We start from the raw sequence: 23,008 nt of genomic DNA on the forward strand, positions 1-23,008 counted from the left end.
AATTAACCCCCACCCCCTATGATCTCAGCAATGCAGGGTCTCAATGTCCTGTAATTTATTTTACATACATGTCCTGGTATGGAGAGTATGTCCTGTGATGCATCTTTAATAGGGGGGCTTCCAATGGGGGGAGTATAATTTTGGCAGCATTATTTTTATGCCTGCCGAAATCATACTCCCCCTATGATCTCAGCACTGCAAGGTCTCAATATCAAGCCCCCTGTCAGTTTTTAGTACTGCCGGGTACGTGCCTGGCACTGCCGGGTCGATGAAAAAGTGGCTGGCGGGTGACGTCACGCAGACCCACCACTGCCGCCCGTCTCCCGTCAGGCAAAGATCCAACCCCAACTGACGGAAGTCCTGACTTTCATCCACTTTCAGCACAGACAGCACGGATGACACTGTGATCATCTCCTCTCAGCTCCACATGCAGATCAGACGGACTCTCTCTCCCTGTGTTTGAGACTGGATTCAGGCAGAATGAAGACGGTTTTAGCGTTGATTCTTCTGTTCTTTAAAGTCGGAGTTTACTCGTTAACGGAGAACAACTTTAATGGAGATATCAGAAACTTTGTTGTTGGAAACGGGAAGGTGTTTGTTGTGACCGACTCTCAGATCATCCAGATGAAGCACGATCTAATAGTGGAGGAACGCAGGGAAATCTCTAACCTCACACACCCAAACACAGTTACTATTTTACTGCCTTTCCAGACGAATAAGACCCTGATCACCTGTGGAACTTTTGAATGTGGCTACTGTGAAGTTCTCGATTTAAACAATATTTCCACAAGTATCTACTGGGAGGACATGTCAGCTGGACCGTTTGAGGACGAATCTTCTGTTGCTTTTCTAGTAGATTTTAATCAAGGAGAGCCAGAAACAGGTACATATATGCTGGTTGCCAGAAAGAAGGAAGACACGGTTATTCAGAACCCTCAACATAAGTGTCTCCACAATGGAGTTTTTACTCTGTGGAATACTCTGCACTCTCAGCACGGAGGCATCTTCTCTAAAATACATTCCGAATCAACCGATCACAGCATTTCTCCAGAGGGTGATGTTGAATGGGTTGACGGGTTCCAGACATCTTCTCCCTCTCACTCGTACCTGCTGGTGAATGTTCAGTCTTTAACAGCTCCAGCAGTGATAGTGTTAAAGATGGAAAACAGTAACAGTAAATCAGATATGATCAAATCTCTCCAAGGATCAGAGTTACAGTGCTGTGATGATAAACCCCGTCGGAGACTCCTGTCGTCCTCCGGCGTTAACTCCTCTGGATCTCCTTTTTACTGGGTGGGAGTTTTTACTGCGCATGAAGACCCAGAGAACACTGTATTGGCGATTTACAATTTTAGCCAGATCCCAAACCAAGTGCCTTCACAATTCTCCTGTTCACCAGCGTGCAGAGCTATGGTCAGCAACAAATTACTCGAATATATATATATATAAAATATTTAAACTATTATAATATATTCATACGTGCAGAATCGCAATAAATGGATAAAAATGTGACATTTCTTTTACGCCATGATGTTTTTGTCTTTGAAGAAGGGAGATGCTGTTTTGACTCCTCGTGCTGTGGTGTTGAATCTCACTTCAATGACATCTGTAGCAGCAGAGAAGAAAGAATCCTGGATTGTGATTTACATCGGAACTAGAAATGGACAACTAATGAAGGTCTGTCTTTGAATCCACTATCACTTAGCTTAAACATAAAGGTAGCAAAGCATGCGTCACAGTGTGGCAGTATCTTTATGATATCATGATTTTGAGGTCACTTCTTTCATTCTAAACTGACGCTTTTTGTCGTACTTATTTACTTCTTGTAAAACACATTTTTAACACAAATAAATGTGTATTTTTTATTTTGGCTGGGTAACCGTTTGCTATATTCATTTCATGTTTTCACTAGTTGCCATTTTCTTCATAATATTTTTCTCTCTCTGCAGATGGTGCTGGATAAGGAATTGAGATCTAGCTGTGTGACAGTGCTGTATAGATCTGATGACGATAGGATGGTGTTTCCCAGAATGCACTTTGACCAAGTGGATCATAAACACATCTACATAGCTTTAAGAAATCAAGTGAGCTTTTATATCTGAGGTGTAAATAATCAAGCTTATGTACAGTAATTTAGCCAATTTACCATCTAGTGTAATGACTAACACTGATTGTAAAATTCAGGACCAGAAATTTTGCATTCAGTATCAAGTGAACCAGTAAAAGTGCAAGGATTCTATGGTGGAACTGGAGTTATTTGGCTTTAATAAATATCTAAGAGTTGTTGTTATAGATTAACTCTATAGGATGGCTGGTAATTGTTAATAAGTAATAATGACTAACAAGTAATGTGTAACTGTTAAACGTGTAAGAATAACAATTGTAGTAAATTAATTTATTTAGTAAATGTAGTAAATTGATTCATGTAGTAAATTGATTTAGTTTTTTTTAACTAATGTCATATCTAATTAATGTAAAATATATTGATGTATTTGTGTGTGGTTTGTAGATTAGGCGGGTTGCAGTGACTCAGTGTGATGTGTACAGAACCTTAAGAGACTGCAGGGCCTCACAAGACCCTTTGTGTGGGTGGTGTGTGACTACAAGCATGTAAGTTTCTCATCAATTCCTGCACATCTCTTATATTTAACACTGAATGATTGATTTATTACAAGAGACACTTTATCATGTTCTGAACTATTGAAAGGCATTTTAGGCATTCTTTATGTGTGAAATCACATTTACCAAAAGTACAGTAAAGCTGCATTTTTGGAGAAACAAATCAATACTCATCAATACAAATCAATATTAATTTTATACTTATAGTGAATTACTCGATAGTTCCACTGCATAGCTGATCTACTCAATGCTATTTACAGTACATGAAGAATAGTACAGAAAGAATAGCTCTTATAAGTCTGTTGATTAACATGATTATTAGTTTTTTCATGCTGTCAATCAAGCTACATGGCCTATTGTGTTAATCTTACATTAATTATATCATAAAATATCTCAGTGCATTAAAGACCCACCATATAGCCATAATGTTTAACCATCATTTTTCACTCTAGGTGCTCCACCAATGATGAGTGTTCAGACTCTTCTTGGATCTCCATTCCTGAAGCCTCTTTTGAGAAAAACCTGATCACATTTCACACAAGAGAAAGATCCACAACGGTAAAATATTTTTTCGGGTAAAAGGTGTTTTATTTATAGAATATTTTGTGTTGATATCTTGATCAATATTCTTTCTCTCAAAAAGGTCACTTTAGAGCTCCATTTGAATGTGAAAGGCACACATAATCCTACCTTAACCTGCACCTTCAAGGTAGGAGATAGGAATTTGTGCCACTCAACTGCAGTCTTCCCCAGCTGCTCCTGCAGTTTCTCCAGTGAGCGTCTACCTGCTAATGGTAAGTTTATTTGCATGCTCCCTCTAGCCTATGGAACTAAATAGAGAGTCCAACGTAGTGTGATATGTGTAGCTACACCTTTCACCTGTTTTAAACTGGCATCACCAACACTAAAACAGAGATGTGGGGGGAAAACACAAAACAAGCTAACTCAACTATAAGCCTTGTTCAGTTATTATAGCAGTGTTTTCTGTCTGTTCAGTTACAGCTACTGTCACTGTTGGAAATCAGATACTCACTGAGAGTCTGAAACTGAGGAGCTGCCCAGATATTACAGAAAATTCACCATTTGCTCAGTAAGATATTTTTACATTACTAGTTCTGTGCTCTTTGTTATCTGTATAAACTATTGATTAATTGTTTAAAGCAGTGTTTCAGTGCCATTATATTTTTGTCTTGATAATTAACCTGTTATGAGTTTTAATTCCAATACCTATTTTTTAGTTACTACTATAAAATCAATGTTATTTGAGCTCCTCCAACAAAAAAACATAACCATATATCAAGCATTTTTTTAGAGATTTTTTTTATTGCTATTAAGTACTAAGTTAATTAATAAATGAATAGATTTATATGCACGTACAGCATATCTTATATTAAAAATAACTGAAAAATGGAAAAATCCATTTCTGCAAGCACGCCACAAACAGAGTCGCCTGAGGTGTGCTTTTGCATACCTTCATGGCTATGAAGTTCAAAGCTCAATGAGGTTACCAAACCAATTTTGTGTTTCAGTAAGTCAGTAAAAAGTAGTATTCAAATCAATAAAATGATAAGGGTGCCCATACTTTTGCACCGGTCAGATTTTGGTTTTATGCATATTGCACATTTTCTGTTAGTACAATAAACCTAATTTCAATCCTGAAATTTTACTGTGTCCATCAGTTATTAGATATACCAACTGAAATGGATGTTGCAAACACCCAAATATTTAGAACTAAAAATGATTAAGATTAATAGGGGTGCCCAAACATTTTCACATGACTGTATATACACTACCGTTCAAAAGTTTGGGGTCACTCAAACAATTTTGTGTTTTCCATGAAAAGTCACACTTATTCACCACCATACGTTGTGAAATGAATAGAAAATAGAGTCAAGACATTGACAAGGTTAGAAATAATGATTTGTATTTGAAATAACATTGTTTTTACATCAAACTTTGCTTTCATCAAAGAATCCTCCATTTGCAGCAATTACAGCATTGCACACCTTTGGCATTCTAGCTGTTAATTTGTTGAGGTAAGCTGGAGAAATTGCACCCCACGCTTCTAGAAGCAGCTCCCACAAGTTGGATTGGTTGGATGGGCACTTCTGGCGTACCATACGGTCAAGCTGCTCCCACAACAGCTCAATGGGGTTCAGATCTGGTGACTGCGCTGGCCACTCCATTACCAATAGAATACCAGCTGCCTGCTTCTGCTGTAAATAGTTCTTGCACAATTTGGAGGTGTGTTTAGGGTCATTGTCCTGTTGTAGGACGAAATTGGCTCCGATCAGGCGCTGTCCACTGGGTATGGCATGGCGTTGCAAAATGGAGTGATAGCCTTCCTTATTCAGAATCCCTTTTACCCTGTACAAATCTCCGACCTTACCAGCACCAAAGCAACCCCAGACCATCACATTACCTCCACCATGCTTAACAGATGGCGTCAGGCATTCTTCCAGCATCTTTTCATTTGTTCTGCGTCTCACAAACGTTCTTCTTTGTGATCCAAACACCTCAAACTTGGATTCATCCATCCACAACACTTTTTTCCATTCTTCCTCTGTCCAATGTCTGTGTTCTTTTGCCCATCTTAATCTTTTTCTTTTATTAGCCAGTCTCAGATATGGCTTTTTCTTTGCCACTCTGTCCTGAAGCCCAAAATCCTGCAGCCGCCTCTTCACTGTAGATGTTGACACTGGTGTTTTGCGGGTACTATTTAATGAAGATGCCAGTTGGGGACCTGTGAGGCGTCTGTTTCTCAAACTAGAGACTCTAATGTACTTATCTTCTTGCTTAGTTGTGCAACGCGGCCTCCCACTTCTTTTTCTACTCTGGTTAGAGCCTGTTTGTGCTGTCCTCTGAAGGGAGTAGTACACACCGTTGTAGGAAATCTTCAATTTCTTAGCAATTTCTCGCATGGAATAGCCTTCATTTCTAAGAACAAGAATAAACTGTCGAGTTTCAGATGAAAGTTCTCTTTTTCTGGCCATTTTGAGCGTTTAATTGACCCCACAAATGTGATGCTCCAGAAACTCAATCTGCTCAAAGGAAGGTCAGTTTTGTAGCTTCTGTAATGAGCTAGACTGTTTTCAGGTGTGTGAACATGATTGCACAAGAGTTTTCTAATCATCAATTAGCCTTCTGAGCCAATGAGCAAACACATTGTACCATTAGAACACTGGAGTGATAGTTGCTGGAAATGGGCCTCTATACACCTATGTAGATATTGCACCAAAACCAGACATTTGCAGCTAGAATAGTCATTTACCACATTAGCAATGTACAGAGTGTATTTGTTTAAAGTTAGGACTAGTTTAAAGTTATCTTCATTGAAAAGTACAGTGCTTTTCCTTCAAAAATAAGGACGTTTCAATGTGACCCCAAACTTTTGAACGGTAGTGTATATATATATATATATATATATATATATATATATATACATATGACATAATGGATTAGTCTTAAACAATGCTTTTTGCAGGTGTGTAGCGTGTGTCTCTGCAGGCTGTGATTGGTCCAACAGTAATAAGAAGTGCAACTGGATTTCCGGCTCTGTCAGCAATCCCACCTTCAATGTTTGTTGACTTAATTTTTAATGTTGACTTAATCTTAATTTTTTAAGCAAATAAATAAAATTCAGTAATGATGTGAACTGATTTACACCATTTGTCAATCTCCCCCTCTGTAGGATGCATGTCAAGGATTATCTTCTGGAGAGAATGCAGTAAGTGACCTACAGAACTGTCACACACTGTATTAGTGGAAATAAGATCTGTAATGGGGGAAGTAGACAGTTTAAAATAGGAAATGCAGATGAAAAAGATGTTTATGCATCACAGTAATGCTTTAGACACCAGCTTCTGTTGTGTTTAATGTATCATATATTGTACTGTAATATACAGGGTGGTTTATAGAGGTAATACCAAGTTTCTCATTTCTTTATTGTTTGTTTAAGCCAAAGATCACTTCTTTGGAGCCCAGTCTTGTATCTTTTCATGGGAGAAACAATGCTGTGATTAAAGGTGAAAATCTGAGAATGGTGGAGAAAATTCGCTTCCAGGGGTTCATGGAGTGCACTGTTACAGAGTGAGTGTCACTAAAGTGTGAGTAGTGTGAGTGTGTATGTACAGCACATGATTGTATACATGATGTGTTTCATTGTCTGTGTTTCTGCTGTTTCATTATCAGGACTAAAGTGCTGGATGGCTCCAGTGATACTCTTCTAAAGTTTAATATTCCAAAAGGAAATAAAGGAAATGCGAAGGTGTGTGTGGTGACAGCAGACGGTCTGTGTCACAGTAGCGCCACCATCACCTACGGCTCCACGATCTCTTGTACTAGACTGCAGCCTACAGTCAGCTGGGCCAGGTACAGTATGAAAATAGACACTTACCCCTTCTGGGTAGAATCTGCTTCTTGGGTAAGATCTGATTAAAATATAAAAAAGGCTAAGTGCAAGTGCAAACATACAGAGGGCACATTTAAAACACAAAAGCCACATAAACACTATAAACACAAGACGCATTCAACAAGCAAATGCTGTTTTCAGTACAACTGAAACTCCTACCAGCATAACTAAACTATTTTAGATTCCTGCTAATAACTCATTTATGTCAGTGAAGAATTTTAACTAAACCTAATGAAATATAGAATACAGTTAAATAAATATTAATATTACTTTTTCTTAAAAAATATTATTATATTGGTCAAAGATATTTACATCTTTTAGTCCATACTACAGCCCTTTCCCGGATTTGATGAACTGTTTAACATTTCTTGTTTAGTGGCCGAAGGAAGATCCAAGTGATTGGGGAAAATTTGGCGTATGTGGAAACAGTTCATGTTGCATCTGATGCGATTACCCTCATCTCAAACAAGGTATGAAAAGGTGTTTATCTCTAATGTTGCAATAACTGCATGCATATGTAAATAGCAAGCTTTCTGGATGTGAATCATTAACCATACAGACCATTAAAATGTGGTTTATCTTTTAAATTTTTCCAGACATTTTGGTTCCATACTTCTAGTCTGAGCAAATACAAGGAGAATGTGCCTTTCAGTGTGTCTCTCAGAGTGGGCAATTTTAACTTATCCTGTACGGATAAACTTATTTACCATCCTGATCCAGAATTCACCACTTTCTCCTACTCAAATGTAGAGAAAGACCTGCTGGTCATCGTACAGGTAAAGCAATGTTTACTGGGTAAGCCATTGTACCCGCATTGTGAATGTTAAGAGCATCTGTGTATTGTTAATTGTGTATCAGTAATGAGTAAGAATAGTGATCTTTCTTAGTTAGGTTTCTCTTGTAAGATTTGAGTCAAGTCAAGTCAGGTCAGGTAGTTTTATTGTCAATACTGCATATGTACAGGACATACAGAGAATTGAAATTACGTTACCCTCTTCCCAATTTTACAGCAAGTACAGATAATTGACATAATAAAAGAGAATGGGAGACACTATGGGTACAATACAGCAGGGACACAAATAGACATACATGAGACAAAAACAAGGTGCAGTGGTGGTGGGGGAGAAATAGATATATAAATATAAGTAAAAAAAAGAGAAATATATATATATATATATATATATATATATATATATATATATATATATATATATATATATATATATAAAAGAGTGGGAGACACTATATGTACAATACAACAAGACACAATAAACATACGTAAGACGTAAGACAATAGTGCAATATTGATGGTGATTGAGAAGGAATGACAGAATAAATAGTATATAACAGTAGTGCAACTATGGTACATGGTATATAGCTTAAAGCTGGTAAAGTGAATGAGTGCGTAAAGTTCTTAAAGTTCACAGTTTCACAGGTATTGGGTGTTTAGTGCAAGTCCGTTGGAAGGGACCAGTACTTTGTGTATTGAGAAGTAGTTAATGATAATTATCCAGTATGATAATGCTGGGGTGGACTAGGTGTACTGTGTTAAATCAATGTATTGAATTTGCTTAATCCAGTGGTACATTACTTGTTTTGTTTCCTGTAATATTAAGATTAGATTTGCGGTGTCTGCTGTCTCTTATACCCCTGCAACAGCAAGTCATTGTATTCTGTTGCTGTATTTCTCTTTACTGCCTCTGTTTCATTCTTCATTTCCCCCCACCAGAAAACTGAAGACAAGCTGAAAATCAGTACTGAAGATATAAATGTTCACGGATTGTTTAAGGGCAAGCCTCATGTGTGTCACATACAAGATATTAAATCCACTGCAGTCATCTGTAGGATTTTTGGAGGGATCGAAGCTGTAACCAGTGTGGATTTACTCAAGGTATAACTGATATGCTATATGATCGTTGTCAGATTTACACTTAAATTAGAATGCAATTTTGCAGACCATTTCTCTTTTTATTCAGGTCGAGGTTGGAGACTTTAAAACAAATCTGGTGAAGAATGCCCTGGTTTATCCCTATGTACTTCTCACATTAATCATTTTGATTATTCTTGGTTCCCTTGGTGAGTAATGAGTCATTAGTTAGATGACTGGATTCTTAGTTAACATACAGTATGTTAACAGATTGTATCACTGTGTGTGTGTGTTTGTTCCTTTGTGTAGTTGGAGCGCTTATCCTTCGCAAGCGCCAACGACAGATTTATGAACGAGATCAGACAAGGTCAGTAAAAGAGAAAACACTTGTGACACTATGCACGCCACGGCCGTCACTATAGATGAATAAATAGAGGGGTACGCATCGACAAGGGGATTCTAGAAATAAGCCTGCCATGATTATATATTTTTTTGGTTGTTAAAAGCACACAACTTTTTTGAGAAATTGTTTGATTGTTTCTATTTGGTACAGATATTATATAACATAAATACTATCCATCTGTCCACTTACAAGAGGTTCTTAAATATGCTCCTTAAATACTGAAAATACACATTACCAGTCAAGTTTGGACACACCTTTCATTCATTGGTTTTCTTTATTTCTTCATGTAATTTATTCTCTAGATTGTAGATGAGATGATTATGGAGAGGTTTTGTCCTATAGTGTGTTATTTTTATTTTTTTATTTTTTATTTTTTTCTCTAAATCAATATGTTTTGGTGGATGTTTGGTGGATCGGCATGGGATGAGGTTTGAAGATTAGACTGGGGAGGCTGAGATATGCTGGCTGAGAGCTTCAAAGCAGTTTTTACACTGGGACTTGTGTTCTGTTGTATCACACCAGAATCAAAATAAATTAAGATTCATAGCTGAATATAAAAGTGTTCAAACAATTAAGTGATATTTCATATGGAATTACATAGTAAACAAAAATCTCCTGACCTGAACCCAACTGAGATGGGTGTATTAAACTATCTATTTTATATTTTGTTTACACACATGATTTTAAAATTCTTGATATCAATAATAGTCCTCTCGTTTTCAAATTTAAATATCTTGTTTATGGGTTACACTTTTCGTTTTCAAAACCTTTGACCCTATATTGACGCCATACTACGTTTCTTCCCTCTTTTCCAAGTATCAAGCATAATAGTTGCAAGAGGAAGTCTGGGGGTGGGTGGGTTTCCCGAAAACGATCAAGCTTAGTGAATGACGAACGAACTAACACATGACGCGCATAAAGATCGAGCCAGTTCTGCCACACATCGATTCAACACTGCCAAATATGGAGTATTTATTCACTATTATGCCCAAAAAATATACAAATGTGTCGTAATTAATAACATTATACATATTCTGAAACATAAATTACAAAAGTAATATCAAATTTAGACATATATACACACAGAACACACAGACTGATTTTTAAACAAAAAGTTTTAAAGTTTTAAACCAACAAACATATCTTTTATACTTTAGAAAATTAGTTTGAGGACAGATCTGCACCCTCTTGATATTTTAATCTCAGTGTTTTCATGTGGGAGAGTCACCTGGAATAGTTTTCTCAGCATCATGAAGTGGTTCCTGGAGGTTCTGAACAATAGTTGCTGCTTTTTCTTCACTCTGTGAAGCTCCAGCTCATCGCAAATTCACTATCGGAGTAAATCAGGTTTAGATCAGGGTATTGTGAAAGTCATGCAATGTTTGGTTCATTAGATAATTACATATGCATCAATTAATAATTTTCATGTCTTTAATATTAATCTATAATGTAGAAAAAAAATAAGAAAAAAATAAAGAAAGACATTGAATGCGACGTGTACAAATTTTGACTGATACTCTATATACATTTGCAAGTTAGTTGACACACCCCAGAGTTTGGCCAGATTAATGGCCTCAGTGTTGGTTAGAAGCACTTTAAATATTACCTGCGCATTCACCGCAGGGTCCCCTTTACAATACATTTAGGTGGGATTAAAGAAACCACAAGCATCCTGTGCACTGGACCTACAGTTACAGGAATTTTCCCAAAAGCAAATTCCTGGAACTGAAATTTGCATAGAGGTGGAAATTGTATAGAGGTGTGTGTATGGCACAGTAACAGCCTGGTTACAAAATGCATCATCTGCAGGAACTCATTGATTGCATTCATTGAAGCATTATTGTCAAGAGCTCTACCATCGCTAATCTGGATTTTAATGATTTATTCATGGGTTTGATTGGTTAATTCAAATATGACCAATTAGTCTACAAGCTACAGACAAAGTTGGCATTATAATATAATATAATATAATATAATATAATATACCATAATTGGCGGTCCCTGGTGTTTAAGGTGCTGAACTGCAAGCAGAATCCCCTTAAACAAGTTCTTTTGGAATAAAGTCTGAGTCGGGTTACTCCTTAATTTGTGAGCGAGTTTATGTAGTACTCTCGTTACGCATGGGTTTGGGAAACACTCTTTAATTAACAATCAATCTTAAGTACAAGTTAACCATGTAAACCCACCCCTGGCCAATATCTGGGTACTGTGAGGTGATGAATGTGAGCTGCTAAACCAGTGGTCCATTCAGAAAAAAATACACTATGCTCGTAGACTAGCTCGTTAACTAGCTCGTGACAAGCATTGGCTATTTTTTTTCTCTGGATGACCATCTGGAATTTATGCAGGGCTGCTGTTCTCCAGGAGAGTATATTTTAGTGCTCAGGCTAACCCTTTCAACCACAGTTGTACTAAACTCACAGCTAAACTCTGTGATAAATGTATTAACCGCCTCTCGCTGACATTACAGTAACTTATTAAATATGTATTGTGTCATTTACATTAAATTCCAAAACGAAGCAGCTATGTTTCCCTTCTGCATATCTCCCGTCTCCCCTCACTCTGCTCCAACCCCACAGACACAGCACCAATCAACAGGTGAATACTAGACAAATACTTGCTGTTTGTCCATTCGTTCACGTAGACAACCGGCTGCCTTGTGACTGTATCTGTTCATTTACATTACATTACATTACATTATATTACATTTGGCAGACGCTTTTGTCCAAAGCGACTTACAATAGTCAAGTACAAAAGTAAAAGAAGTTAAAGGTAAAACATTTTTAGATAGGGCCTAAAGGAGGTCGAAGGGAAATAATGAGATAGAGGAGTGAAGTAGGGGAAGAAGGAAATGAGGTTAGAAGTAGTTAGTGTGTTAGAGGTGTTAAGTGAGTAAGTGCTCTTTGAAGAGTTCTGTCTTCAGAAGTTTCTTAAAGATAGAGAGAGATTCTCCTGATCTGGTTGTGGAAGGTAGTTTGTTCCACCATTGGGGAACTCTGTATGAGAACAGTCTGAATTGCTTTATTTAGATTGTGTTTGGTAAAGTGAGGCGACGTTCATTGGAGGAGCGCAGCGGCTGGGAGGTGGTGTAAGCCTTCAGGAGTGAGTGCAGGTAGGAAGGAGCTGTTCTGTCATCAACTTGTAGGCGATTGTAAGAGCTTTGAATTTGATGCGAGAATCAACTGGTAGCCAATGGAGCTCAACGAGCAGCGGGGTTACATGTGCCCGTTTTGGCCGGTTCACATACATGCCTGTGTGCTGCGCCTGTTACTGTCTGATGTTTCTGGTGGCTGCAGGACAAAAATTTGAGCATTTATTCTAATTCAATGAAACGGTTTCTCCATTATTCTAATTCAATAAAACAACAGTGTCACAGGTAAATGGCCTAAATGGGCCTTTTGGAAAGCTCAGCTGAGCAAATTTTTTCCAGGTAACGAGTTCTGTGATTAGTCTAACGAGTAGGACAGGTGCGGTGAACACCTGATTTGCTTTCTGCACAAAAAATGCATTCAAAGAATTTCATGATTGCACTATTTCAAATTATTCTAATTCGTTGACCAGCACCTGTATGTCACCACCAAGGGTAGCCATATTAATATTACCCAGCCAGCTAATCTAGCCAGATTGACGTTAGCAGAGAGACAGCAATTTAGCTAAACCCGGTTCTCTGACTACTTGATTAACCCTGAACTGATTATTTTCTCAGTTTACTGTCAAAACAAGTGTCATAGCTCTTTAGAGTAGCCTGCTTGCCTAGTTAATTAGTTCCTATCTGTGGCTAGCCTGGTCTTACAAGATTGTACACTTGCATGTTTGCTGGACTGTATTTGGTATTTAACATTCTTGTTAAAATTAATTTTAATGTCTGATTTGATATTACAGATTTACGAGGACACAAAAGTAAGTTCAGAACACTTTACCAAAGAGTGTTTCTTTAAGACACTGGATGGCATGCGAAAGTTGAAGAAGGATGCGGTGCCCACATTATTTTCCTGGACAGATTGGTTAGTGAAGCCTATAAGGAGAACTGTAGTTAGGCAAACTATAAGGTATTTTTCTACAGTCACTAAGTTAGTAACTTAGGTCTACGCCATCATTTGTGAAGAAGAAACCTGTTATGAGAAGATTTCTTGAGGGCCTCTGGGTGAAGGAGCCATCTAATGTATGGAATCTACTAATGTAATCATGCAAATGGGCTGTGCAGTACTTAAACATTGAAGCTTTCATTAATATGCATGTGTAAGCCATTTTTCTGTGTAGCATCTGACCTTAATCAACTGTGTAGGTTCTCTTTTCCTAGGCACCGGAAGGCTTCAGACGAAGTACTAGTTATCATTGGTCTTTGTTTGAAGGTATTTAATGTATGGACCAAGGCTCATTGATATCATGTATGGATAAATTCTAACAGATAGGTTGACTTATCATGCTTACCCATAATGCATCGATCATATTGTATTTAAAGATTGTATATATCTTTGCTCACACAGCCAATATGAGAAAAGTAATGTTGGTTGTCAGTCTTGTGCCTTATCTTTAATAAATTGACTAATCTTTTTAATTGAAGCCAGTGTTTTATTTTTTGTTAAATGTTGTGGTGGTAATATATTCTTGAGGTTTAGTGTAGGGATCTGTGATCCCAAAGAGCTTTGCAAAACGAAAATTAAGGAGTTCAAATATTTTATGTTGACTTCCCCCCTAGAAACAGCATGCTCAATTGAACTACAAACAACGATTCAACACCTGCGCTCAACTTCCCCGAGGGTGCTCGCAGAGCGTTCCCTCAAGAACGCAAGAACGCTGCCAAACATCTCCAGCCAATCAGACGTGGCAACAGAATTTGACCAATTAAATTCCTAATGCTGCTTGCTCTGCATTCTCATTGGTTGTAAAAAAACGCGATGAAACTTAAATATAAATTTGACATTAATAGCTGAAATATGTTGCTGTGAAATAATAAAATATAATATATTTGTTTAAAATGATTTAAAAATCAACGTTTACTTACTAAACTCTAATTTAGATTTTTATTGTTTTTACTATTGCATTATCAACTCAGAGCTAGATGGCCAGTCTCAAAAGAGCTCTTGGAACACCGGCATTCTGACACGGCTGATTGGATGTTATTTAGGTAACAGTTAGTCTCTAGATCTGTTTCACATTCGTAATACCATAATATATATAATATAAACCAATATAATTATTCCACTGAACATCTTATAAACTAATATGATTACATATATCACTTTACCTGAGGCCGTTGACCCGAACCATTCATCTTGGAGAAGTTACAGGGTTTTTTAACCAATGAAAATGCAGAGCAAGCGGCATTAGGAATTTAATTGGTCAAATTCTGTTGTCACGTCTGATTGGCTGAAGACTTCTGGCAGCTTTGTTGCAGTGAAAAGTATGGAACGCCAAAAGGCCCAAAAAACGCCTGGACCAGACGCCTTTTATCGAAAAGAATGGCGTAAAATATGCCGTTCTGTGTGGGTTTTACGCCGTAATATACGCCGTATGATTTCAAGGCGCCGTAATATACGCCGTACAATTTCACGATGGCGTTAAAAACGCCGCTAAAAGCACAGAAAACGCCGTTTCCCCCTGCGTTTTTCGACTGCAGTCAAGCCAGCCCCCACTTCAAAACGCTTGGTCAAACTAGCCCCCACGCTGTTTCTCAGAGCGCGCATACACTGAACATTGTGGCAAGCGTGAGAAGGAACACATTTCAAAATAAAAGTCCCCCTCTTAATATCAAGACATTAGGCTTGTTCGACTTAACCCGGCGCTGCGCAGTCCGATCGCCGCCTGGCTCGGTATGGTGCATGCTGGTTAGTTTTTTTGTCCGACTTGCGTCTGCGCCTTCATCACGTGACGATGACTTCCGGCGTTATAGTCCCGCGAGTGAAATCTGCCTGCAGCCGTCTGACCCAGGCGCTGCAGTTGCTTCCCACCAACTGCGGGAGCCTAGAGCCGCCCTGATGACGACAGAGCTTAATCCCTATTGGTTAGAAGATCCACCGACACCTATCACGTGTGAATCTTTTTATTTTAAAATATATATCTCCTCTAAAACCCCTTAAAAAACACAGTATTTACACTGTCATATCTAGTAGCAAGACAGTTCATTTTCATGCAGTATTCAAAAATATTTATTTGTTCATAATCTGCATTTTATATCATAATAAAGCTCAACTGCTATCATTTTTACTGTTTTATAAAGCGCCCTGAACTGCTCTTATTATCTTTAAACCTACATAACTATTATACTGAGATCTACTTTTCTTTTCTTCTATTGTTTTTGTGTTGTGAAATGCGCTAAACAATTAAAGCTGTGTAAATGAGCATGATGTATTTATTTCCAAGAACAAAGGACAGAAAAGCTGGTCTGCAAATAAAAATTTATTCCCATTATTAATTTAGTGCTACACAATACATCTGTAACATGACAGTATGTTTTGTGAATATTTATAACAAGTTTTAATCTCAATTTAATAACACTCATGTTATCTCTGTTTCACTTTTGCGATTTTATTCACACCAGAACTAAACAAACAGCGCATTCATCGCGAGATCCTGTGTTGTTCACGTGGGCTGCAGGTGGAGACTGTCCGACCTGACTTCTCCGCTCCTCCACCCCGCCCACCTGCACGCGGCTGCTCTCGCTGACCAGCAAGGCGAGGCGCAGCCGCATCTCGAACAAGCCTATTATGCTGTGGAGTGGTATTAAAATGAATCCACATGATATCACATGTTATGTCTGATATCACATGTCAATTTCATGTAGTCCTGGTAGTACACAAAATATAAGCCCTGTAAATTATAACAATTATGTTATTTTAATACTACTACTACTACTAATAATAATACTAATAATAATACTTGTATGTGTCACTCACTTAATAACAGGGCATTATAATAGGCTTGTTCGAGATGCGGCTGCGCCTCGCCTTGCTGGTCAGCGAGAGCAGCCGCGTGCAGGTGGGCGGGGTGGAGGAGCGGAGAAGTCAGGTCGGACAGTCTCCACCTGCAGCCCACGTGAACAACACAGGATCTCGCGAAGAATGCGCTATTTGTTTACTTCTGGTGTGAATAAAATCGCAAAAGTGAAACAGAGATAACATGAGTGTTATTAAATTGAGATAAAAACTTGTTATAAATATTCACAAAACATACTGTCATGTTACAGATGTATTGTGTAGCACTAAATTAATAATGGGATTAAATTTTTATTTGCAGACCAGCTTTTCTGTCCTTTGTTCTTGGAAATAAATACATCATGCTCATTTACACAGCTTTAATTGTTTAGCGCATTTCACAACACAAAAACAATAGAAGAAAAGAAAAGTGGATCTTAGTATAATAGTTATGTAGGTTTAAAGATAATTAATAAGAGCAGTTCAGGGCGCTTTATAAAACAGTAAAAATGATAGCAGTTGAGCTTTATTATGATATAAAATGCAGATTATGAACAAATAAATATTTTTGAATACTGCATGAAAATGAACTGTCTTGCTACTAGATATGACAGTGTAAATACTGTGTTTTTTAAGGGGTTTTAGAGGAGATATATATTTTAAAATAAAAAGATTCACACGTGATAGGTGTCGGTGGATGAAATTGACCTGTGATATCAGACAGATTTTTTTTAATAACAGTCTAAACATTGTGTAAAATTACATAAATGTTACAATTTAAAGGGCCTTTATTTTAAAATGACACATCAAAATGTTCTGATATTAAGTGAGTGAAACATACAAGTGGTGTACTATCAGGACTATATGGAATTGACCTGTGATATCAGACAGATTTTTTTTTATAATAGTCTAAACATTGTGTAAAATTACATAAATGTTACAATTTAAAGGGCCCTTATTTTGAAATGACACATCAAAATGTTCTGTTATTACGAGTGACACATACAAGTAGTGTACTATCAGGACTATATGAAATTGACCTGTGATATCAGACATATTTTTAAATAACAGTCTAAACATTGTGTAAAATTACATAAATGTTACAATTTAAAAGGCCTTTATTTTGAAATGACACATCAAAATGTTCTGTTATCACGTCAGTGACACATACAAGTAGTGTACTATCAGGACTATATGGAATTGACCTGTGATATCAGACAGATTTCTTTTAATAACAGTCTAAACCTTGTGGTAAAATAAAAGATTGTTATAATTTAAATGGCTTTTATTTTGAAATGACACATCAAAATGTTCTGATATTAAGTGGGTGACAAATACAAGTAGTGTACTATCAGGACTATATGGAATTGACCTGTGATATCAGACAGATTTATTTTAATAGGCTTGTTCGACTTAACCCGGCGCTGCGCAGTCCGATCGCTGCCTGGCTCGGTATGGTGCATGCTGGTTAGTTTTTTTGTCCGACTTGCGTCTGCGCCTTCATCACGTGACGATGACTTCCGGCGTTATAGTCCCGCGAGTGAAATCTATGGAACGCCAAAAGGCCCAAAAAACGCCTGGACCAGACGCCTTTTATCGAAAAGAACGGCGTAAAATACTCCGTGATATACGCCGTATGATTTCAAGACGCCGTAATATACGCCATATGATTTCATGACGGCGATAAAAACGCCGCTAAAAGCACAGAAGACGCCGTTTCCCACGGCGTTTTTCGACCCTTTTGGCGCGTCGTACAGAGCGCCGTCTCAGTGCAATGAGACGGCGTAAAAAGCGGCGTTTTAGTGTCTCTCTTGACGCCGTAAAAAGCCGTGTAAAAAGCGGCGTTTAATAATAAGATAATGAGCTCCACCTTCCAGTTTTGAAAGCCAATACATTTAAAGTCTGTTCAGCCAATGCTCTTACAGAGAGACTCAGTCTAAAGCAATTCACTGCAGATCCGAGCTCCTGAGCTCTTCAGACACCGTTTTTTAGACACAATTAACAATATACCATCTATAGACATTCCCGCTGGTGCTCATGCCTTTTATTAGTCTAATATTTATGCTGTATCAATGTAAAAATAAACTCTAGGTTTAGGTGAAAGCAAAATGCTGTGCAGCTCCCCACTTTTTTTTTTATCCAGACAGAAATCACATCACCTTGTCAATATATCACACATGAAGAACCCTATTGTTGCAAAAACATCAGGGTTTCAATAAATGAATTTATTAATTTATTAAATTAGTTACAAATTATATTAGGAAGCTGATTCTTATTTTTATTCTTATTAAAATATTATAATTATACAGTATAATTATAATATATTATATATATATTATATTATATAAAATTATATATTATAATTATATATTATTATTATTATTATTATTATTATTATTATTATTATAAGATGTAAATTACTCTTAATTTACTGAATATTATTGTTTTGTTGTTGTTTAAGCATAATATTATTAATATTATTTTTTATGCTTCAGCAGATCCGGTAATTTTTCTATTTCCATAAGGAAACAAGTAATAGGCTTGTTCGAGATGCGGCTGCGCCTCGCCTTGCTGGTCAGCGAGAGCAGCCGCGTGCAGGTGGGCGGGGTGGAGGAGCGGAGAAGTCAGGTCGGACAGTCTCCACCTGCAGCCCACGTGAACAACACAGGATCTCGCGAAGAATGCGCTATTTGTTTACTTCTGGTGTGAATAAAATCGCAAAAGTGAAACAGAGATAACATGAGTGTTATTAAATTGAGATAAAAACTTGTTATAAATATTCACAAAACATACTGTCATGTTACAGATGTATTGTGTAGCACTAAATTAATAATGGGATTAAATTTTTATTTGCAGACCAGCTTTTCTGTCCTTTGTTCTTGGAAATAAATACATCATGCTCATTTACACAGCTTTAATTGTTTAGCGCATTTCACAACACAAAAACAATAGAAGAAAAGAAAAGTGGATCTCAGTATAATAGTTATGTAGGTTTAAAGATAATTAATAAGAGCAGTTCAGGGCGCTTTATAAAACAGTAAAAATGATAGCAGTTGAGCTTTATTATGATATAAAATGCAGATTATGAACAAATAAATATTTTTGAATACTGCATGAAAATGAACTGTCTTGCTACTAGATATGACTGTGTAAATACTGTGTTTTTTAAGGGGTTTTAGAGGAGATATATATTTTAAAATAAAAAGATTCACACGTGATAGGTGTCGGTGGATCTTCTAACCAATAGGGATTAAGCTCTGTCGTCATCAGGGCGGCTCTAGGCTCCCGCAGTTGGTGGGAAGCAACTGCAGCGCCTGGGTCAGACGGCTGCAGGCAGATTTCACTCGCGGGACTATAACGCCGGAAGTCATCGTCACGTGATGAAGGCGCAGACGCAAGTCGGACAAAAAAATTAACCAGCATGCACCATACCGAGCCAGGCGGCGATCGGACTGCGCAGCGCCGGGTTAAGTCGAACAAGCCTATAGACTTACAAGTTACATATTTATTATATTTATATTTATTATTATATTATATTTACTTCAGTCGCTTAGAAACCTTCATTAAATTATTAATCTGGCTCTTTACTTTGGAAAATCTATTCAATATCCAAATAATACGTGCACATAAAAAATCGGATCTTTGCCCGCGAACCAAAAAATAAATAAAACATGGACACAAGCCCGACTTTCTCCTGTTTTTAATAAGCATTTAAATTACCTTTACCACAATTGCTCTATTAAATCAAGTTACCACAAACACGTCCAAAATAGCCCATTGTCCATGGAAGTCCAAAACAAACGCATAATCTGCTCGTTAAAAAATAATAAATCCAACTACCAACTAAGCTGTGAACGACACATTCCTGAAAGTCCTCAAATTAATATGCCCAAACGTATGGCTGTGTGCAAAGCCACAGGAGCTGTGGCAAGTGTCTTTGCTAAGCGGCATGTATCCGTTTCTGAATGGCAGATGCCGCTAGCGAGCGCCGCTGGCCAGTAGCGTTCGTGGCGAGTGCCACTCCTCAAAGGCAGGTGCCAGTAGGTGTCACTTCCTGTTGCCACAGTTGAATGGCAGGTGCCAGTGGGTGTCACTTCCTGTTGCCAGTTGCCGTTTGAGGATCGAACCCTTACTGACTCATTGGCAAGCCCCACGCACATTATGAGTGTCAACTTATCTCATCATATTCTATTATTCTGTAACATCAATTAGCTGATACACATACAGGCAGTACAATACACTTTATTTAATAAAAACACACAAACTGACCAACAGCACCACAGCTAGCCTAACTCACTCCAGTCTAAATGCTGGAGAGCCTGGATCATTAGCTTAAAAAAGCGCTGTTTAATTTTGCGTGCGTGTATGCATTTTTCTTGACGCGGCTCCGAGACAAAGTGGATCAGATCTTTCGCGCTGCGTGGGGAGATTGATTTCGTTACTAAAATTCTTTAATTGTAGTATACTTTAAGATTTGAACATTTTTAACATATTAGAGAGACACTTCTGTAAAAACAATCAAAACATCCCTAAAACGGGGCTATAGCGACGTTCCTGTGTATAGACACCTATTCACGGTTTGCGGATGTCTTATCAAGTCTTGTCATTTATTTGCCCTAAAAAAGGCATTCAAATCTTACTGTAAATCCTTTGAATTTAACATTGTTGTGTGCTTTTTGCAATTTTCATATTTTCATAATTTTGTCTCTGGTGGTCTTAAAAATCATTTATTTGCACAAACAGGGGCAAAGCAGCCTGGCATTTATTATATATATAATAAATGTATATATTATATATGTATTATATATTGTATATATATATATATATATATATATATATATATATATATATATATATATATAAATAATTTTTTTCTCATTTATTCTTATTAATTCTATTTTCTTACTTTCTATTTTCTTTTAAATTGTAAATGCTCGGCTACACTGGAAATGATGTATTCCCGAGAGAAAAAAAAAGGTTTATTGATTGAATGATTGCATGATTGGTAAGTTGAGCTATCCAGTGATCAAGAGTGTTCTTCGTGGAGTATAAATTTAGCCGCCATCCTTCTCTCTACCACCACCTCCGTGTCCGTTCCTTGAATATTCAGCTGTTGGGGTGTTTTTTTTTTTAAAGTGTTTTTTAGTTTATCACTGTATATCTTATAAACATTTACGTTTCCTTACATTTTATGATTACTAACACTCCTGTTATTTAAATCCTTCAAATAATATAAATACTGATACAGTACCTGGCCAAATATTTAAGAGCTAATAAACCAAGAAACTCTTGAAATATAGCAAAATGGCCCTATTAGCTACTGAAAAGATACTGTTTATTTTACCTTGGGTGTATTGACAAATATCATCAATTATGATTACTTATCTTAGTATCTATAATTACATAATCATTGTGTGAAACCTTGTATTTTATATGCATTAACCAATACTCACATTGTATTTGATCATTTTTATTACTCACAGTGTATTTTACACGCATTTATATAGAAGATTAACCAATACTCACAATATATATTATTTACACATATAGATAAACATTGTTTGATCAGGCATGTGACTAACACATCTATTATGACAAATTAACCCACATGATACATAAGGCATTTACTAACACATAGCATTTATTGTATGGCGGACTAACCACGTTACTAACACATTAACATATAACATATGAAATCTATTGTGTGACTATTGCATAGCTCATGCTTGAAGCATTTCGTTTACTGCATGACCCTAACTAACGGCCATCAATCATCGGCTGGTACACTCTGTGTGATTTCGACTGGTACGGGGCTAAATTGCTACAGAAGAGGCTCTTAGATCAAAGCGGCCTTTGGGTGAGTGAGTGCCTCCCTAAAAACCGCTGCTTCAAAGCAGGGGGTGATGCACACACACACAGATAGTGCCACGATGTTCCATTCTGGAAGAACACAGTCAAGGTCAGACACTAGTGGTCCGGTCAGACACGTGAAACTTGAGTACTAACACGTGAAATTATGCATATTAACATGAGCTAATCGTTAGCAACGCCTCATCAGCAGGTTTCACGTCATTTGGGGTATAAGTCAAGTCAAGTCAAGTAGTTTTATTGTCAATGCTGCATATGTACAGGACATACATAGAATTGAAATTACGTTACTCTCTTTCCCAATTTTACAGCAAGTACAGATAATGGATAATAAAGAAAAATAAAGAAAAAGGGGAGACACTATGTGTACAATACAGCAGCAGGGACACAGACATACATGAGACAGAACAAGGTGCAGTAGTGGTGGGGGTGAAATAGATATATAAATAGAAATAAAAAGAAATAAATATATAATCTAAATCTAAATGAGTGGGAGACACTATATGTACAATACAACAAAAACACAATAGACATTTGTGAGACAGAAGATAATAGTGCAATATTAATGGTGATTAAGATCAAGTGACAATATAAATAGAACCCGTATAATAGTAGTGCAATGTTGTATATAGCTTAAGGCTGGTAAAGTTCTTAAAGTTCCCAGTTCTTGGGGAATTAAAGTGTGTATGACAGTGCAGCGTAACAGTAGTGCAGGTATTGGGTGTGTAGTGCAGGTCCTTTTACAAAAGTTACAGTACTGTGTGTGTTCTAGTGCAGAGTTACAGTACTGTGTTGGTGGGAGGATGTGGGGTCAGGATGATGAGAGTGTGTGTGCTGTGGGCAGGATTGGGATGGGGGGTAGTGCGGGAAGAGAGTTCAGCATCCTCACAGCCTGATGGATGGGGCTGTCTCGCAGTCTGCTGGTC

At 37.3% G+C, this 23,008-nt stretch overlaps 1 protein-coding gene across 9 annotated transcripts in view; it reads left to right on the forward strand.

The window, feature by feature from the left end:
* The first annotated feature begins 322 nt into the window (after positions 1-322).
* The window catches only part of plxnc1 (plexin C1), a 72,610-nt gene continuing 49,924 nt past the window's right edge, over positions 323-23,008 (forward strand). The window contains exons 1-13 of one of the 9 annotated variants that reach the window (XM_049474280.1): positions 323-1,413; positions 1,549-1,677; positions 1,950-2,084; positions 2,510-2,610; positions 3,072-3,177; positions 3,263-3,413; positions 3,616-3,709; positions 6,104-6,197; positions 6,311-6,346; positions 6,578-6,708; positions 6,811-6,990; positions 7,407-7,500; positions 7,627-7,806. In XM_049474280.1, the coding sequence (XP_049330237.1) occupies positions 481-1,413; positions 1,549-1,677; positions 1,950-2,084; positions 2,510-2,610; positions 3,072-3,177; positions 3,263-3,413; positions 3,616-3,709; positions 6,104-6,197; positions 6,311-6,346; positions 6,578-6,708; positions 6,811-6,990; positions 7,407-7,500; positions 7,627-7,806 (2,364 nt within the window). In that variant the 5' untranslated portion in view covers positions 323-480. The remainder of the gene's footprint in view (positions 1,414-1,548; positions 1,678-1,949; positions 2,085-2,509; positions 2,611-3,071; positions 3,178-3,262; positions 3,414-3,615; positions 3,710-6,103; positions 6,198-6,310; positions 6,347-6,577; positions 6,709-6,810; positions 6,991-7,406; positions 7,501-7,626; positions 7,807-23,008) is intronic. The other 8 variants (XM_049474282.1, XM_049474284.1, XM_049474281.1 and 5 more) reach the window with 8 other exon arrangements.

The sequence above is a fragment of the Astyanax mexicanus genome, chromosome 2 (genome assembly GCF_023375975.1).
Source record: "Astyanax mexicanus isolate ESR-SI-001 chromosome 2, AstMex3_surface, whole genome shotgun sequence".
NCBI classification, from domain to species: Eukaryota; Metazoa; Chordata; class Actinopteri; order Characiformes; family Acestrorhamphidae; genus Astyanax; species Astyanax mexicanus.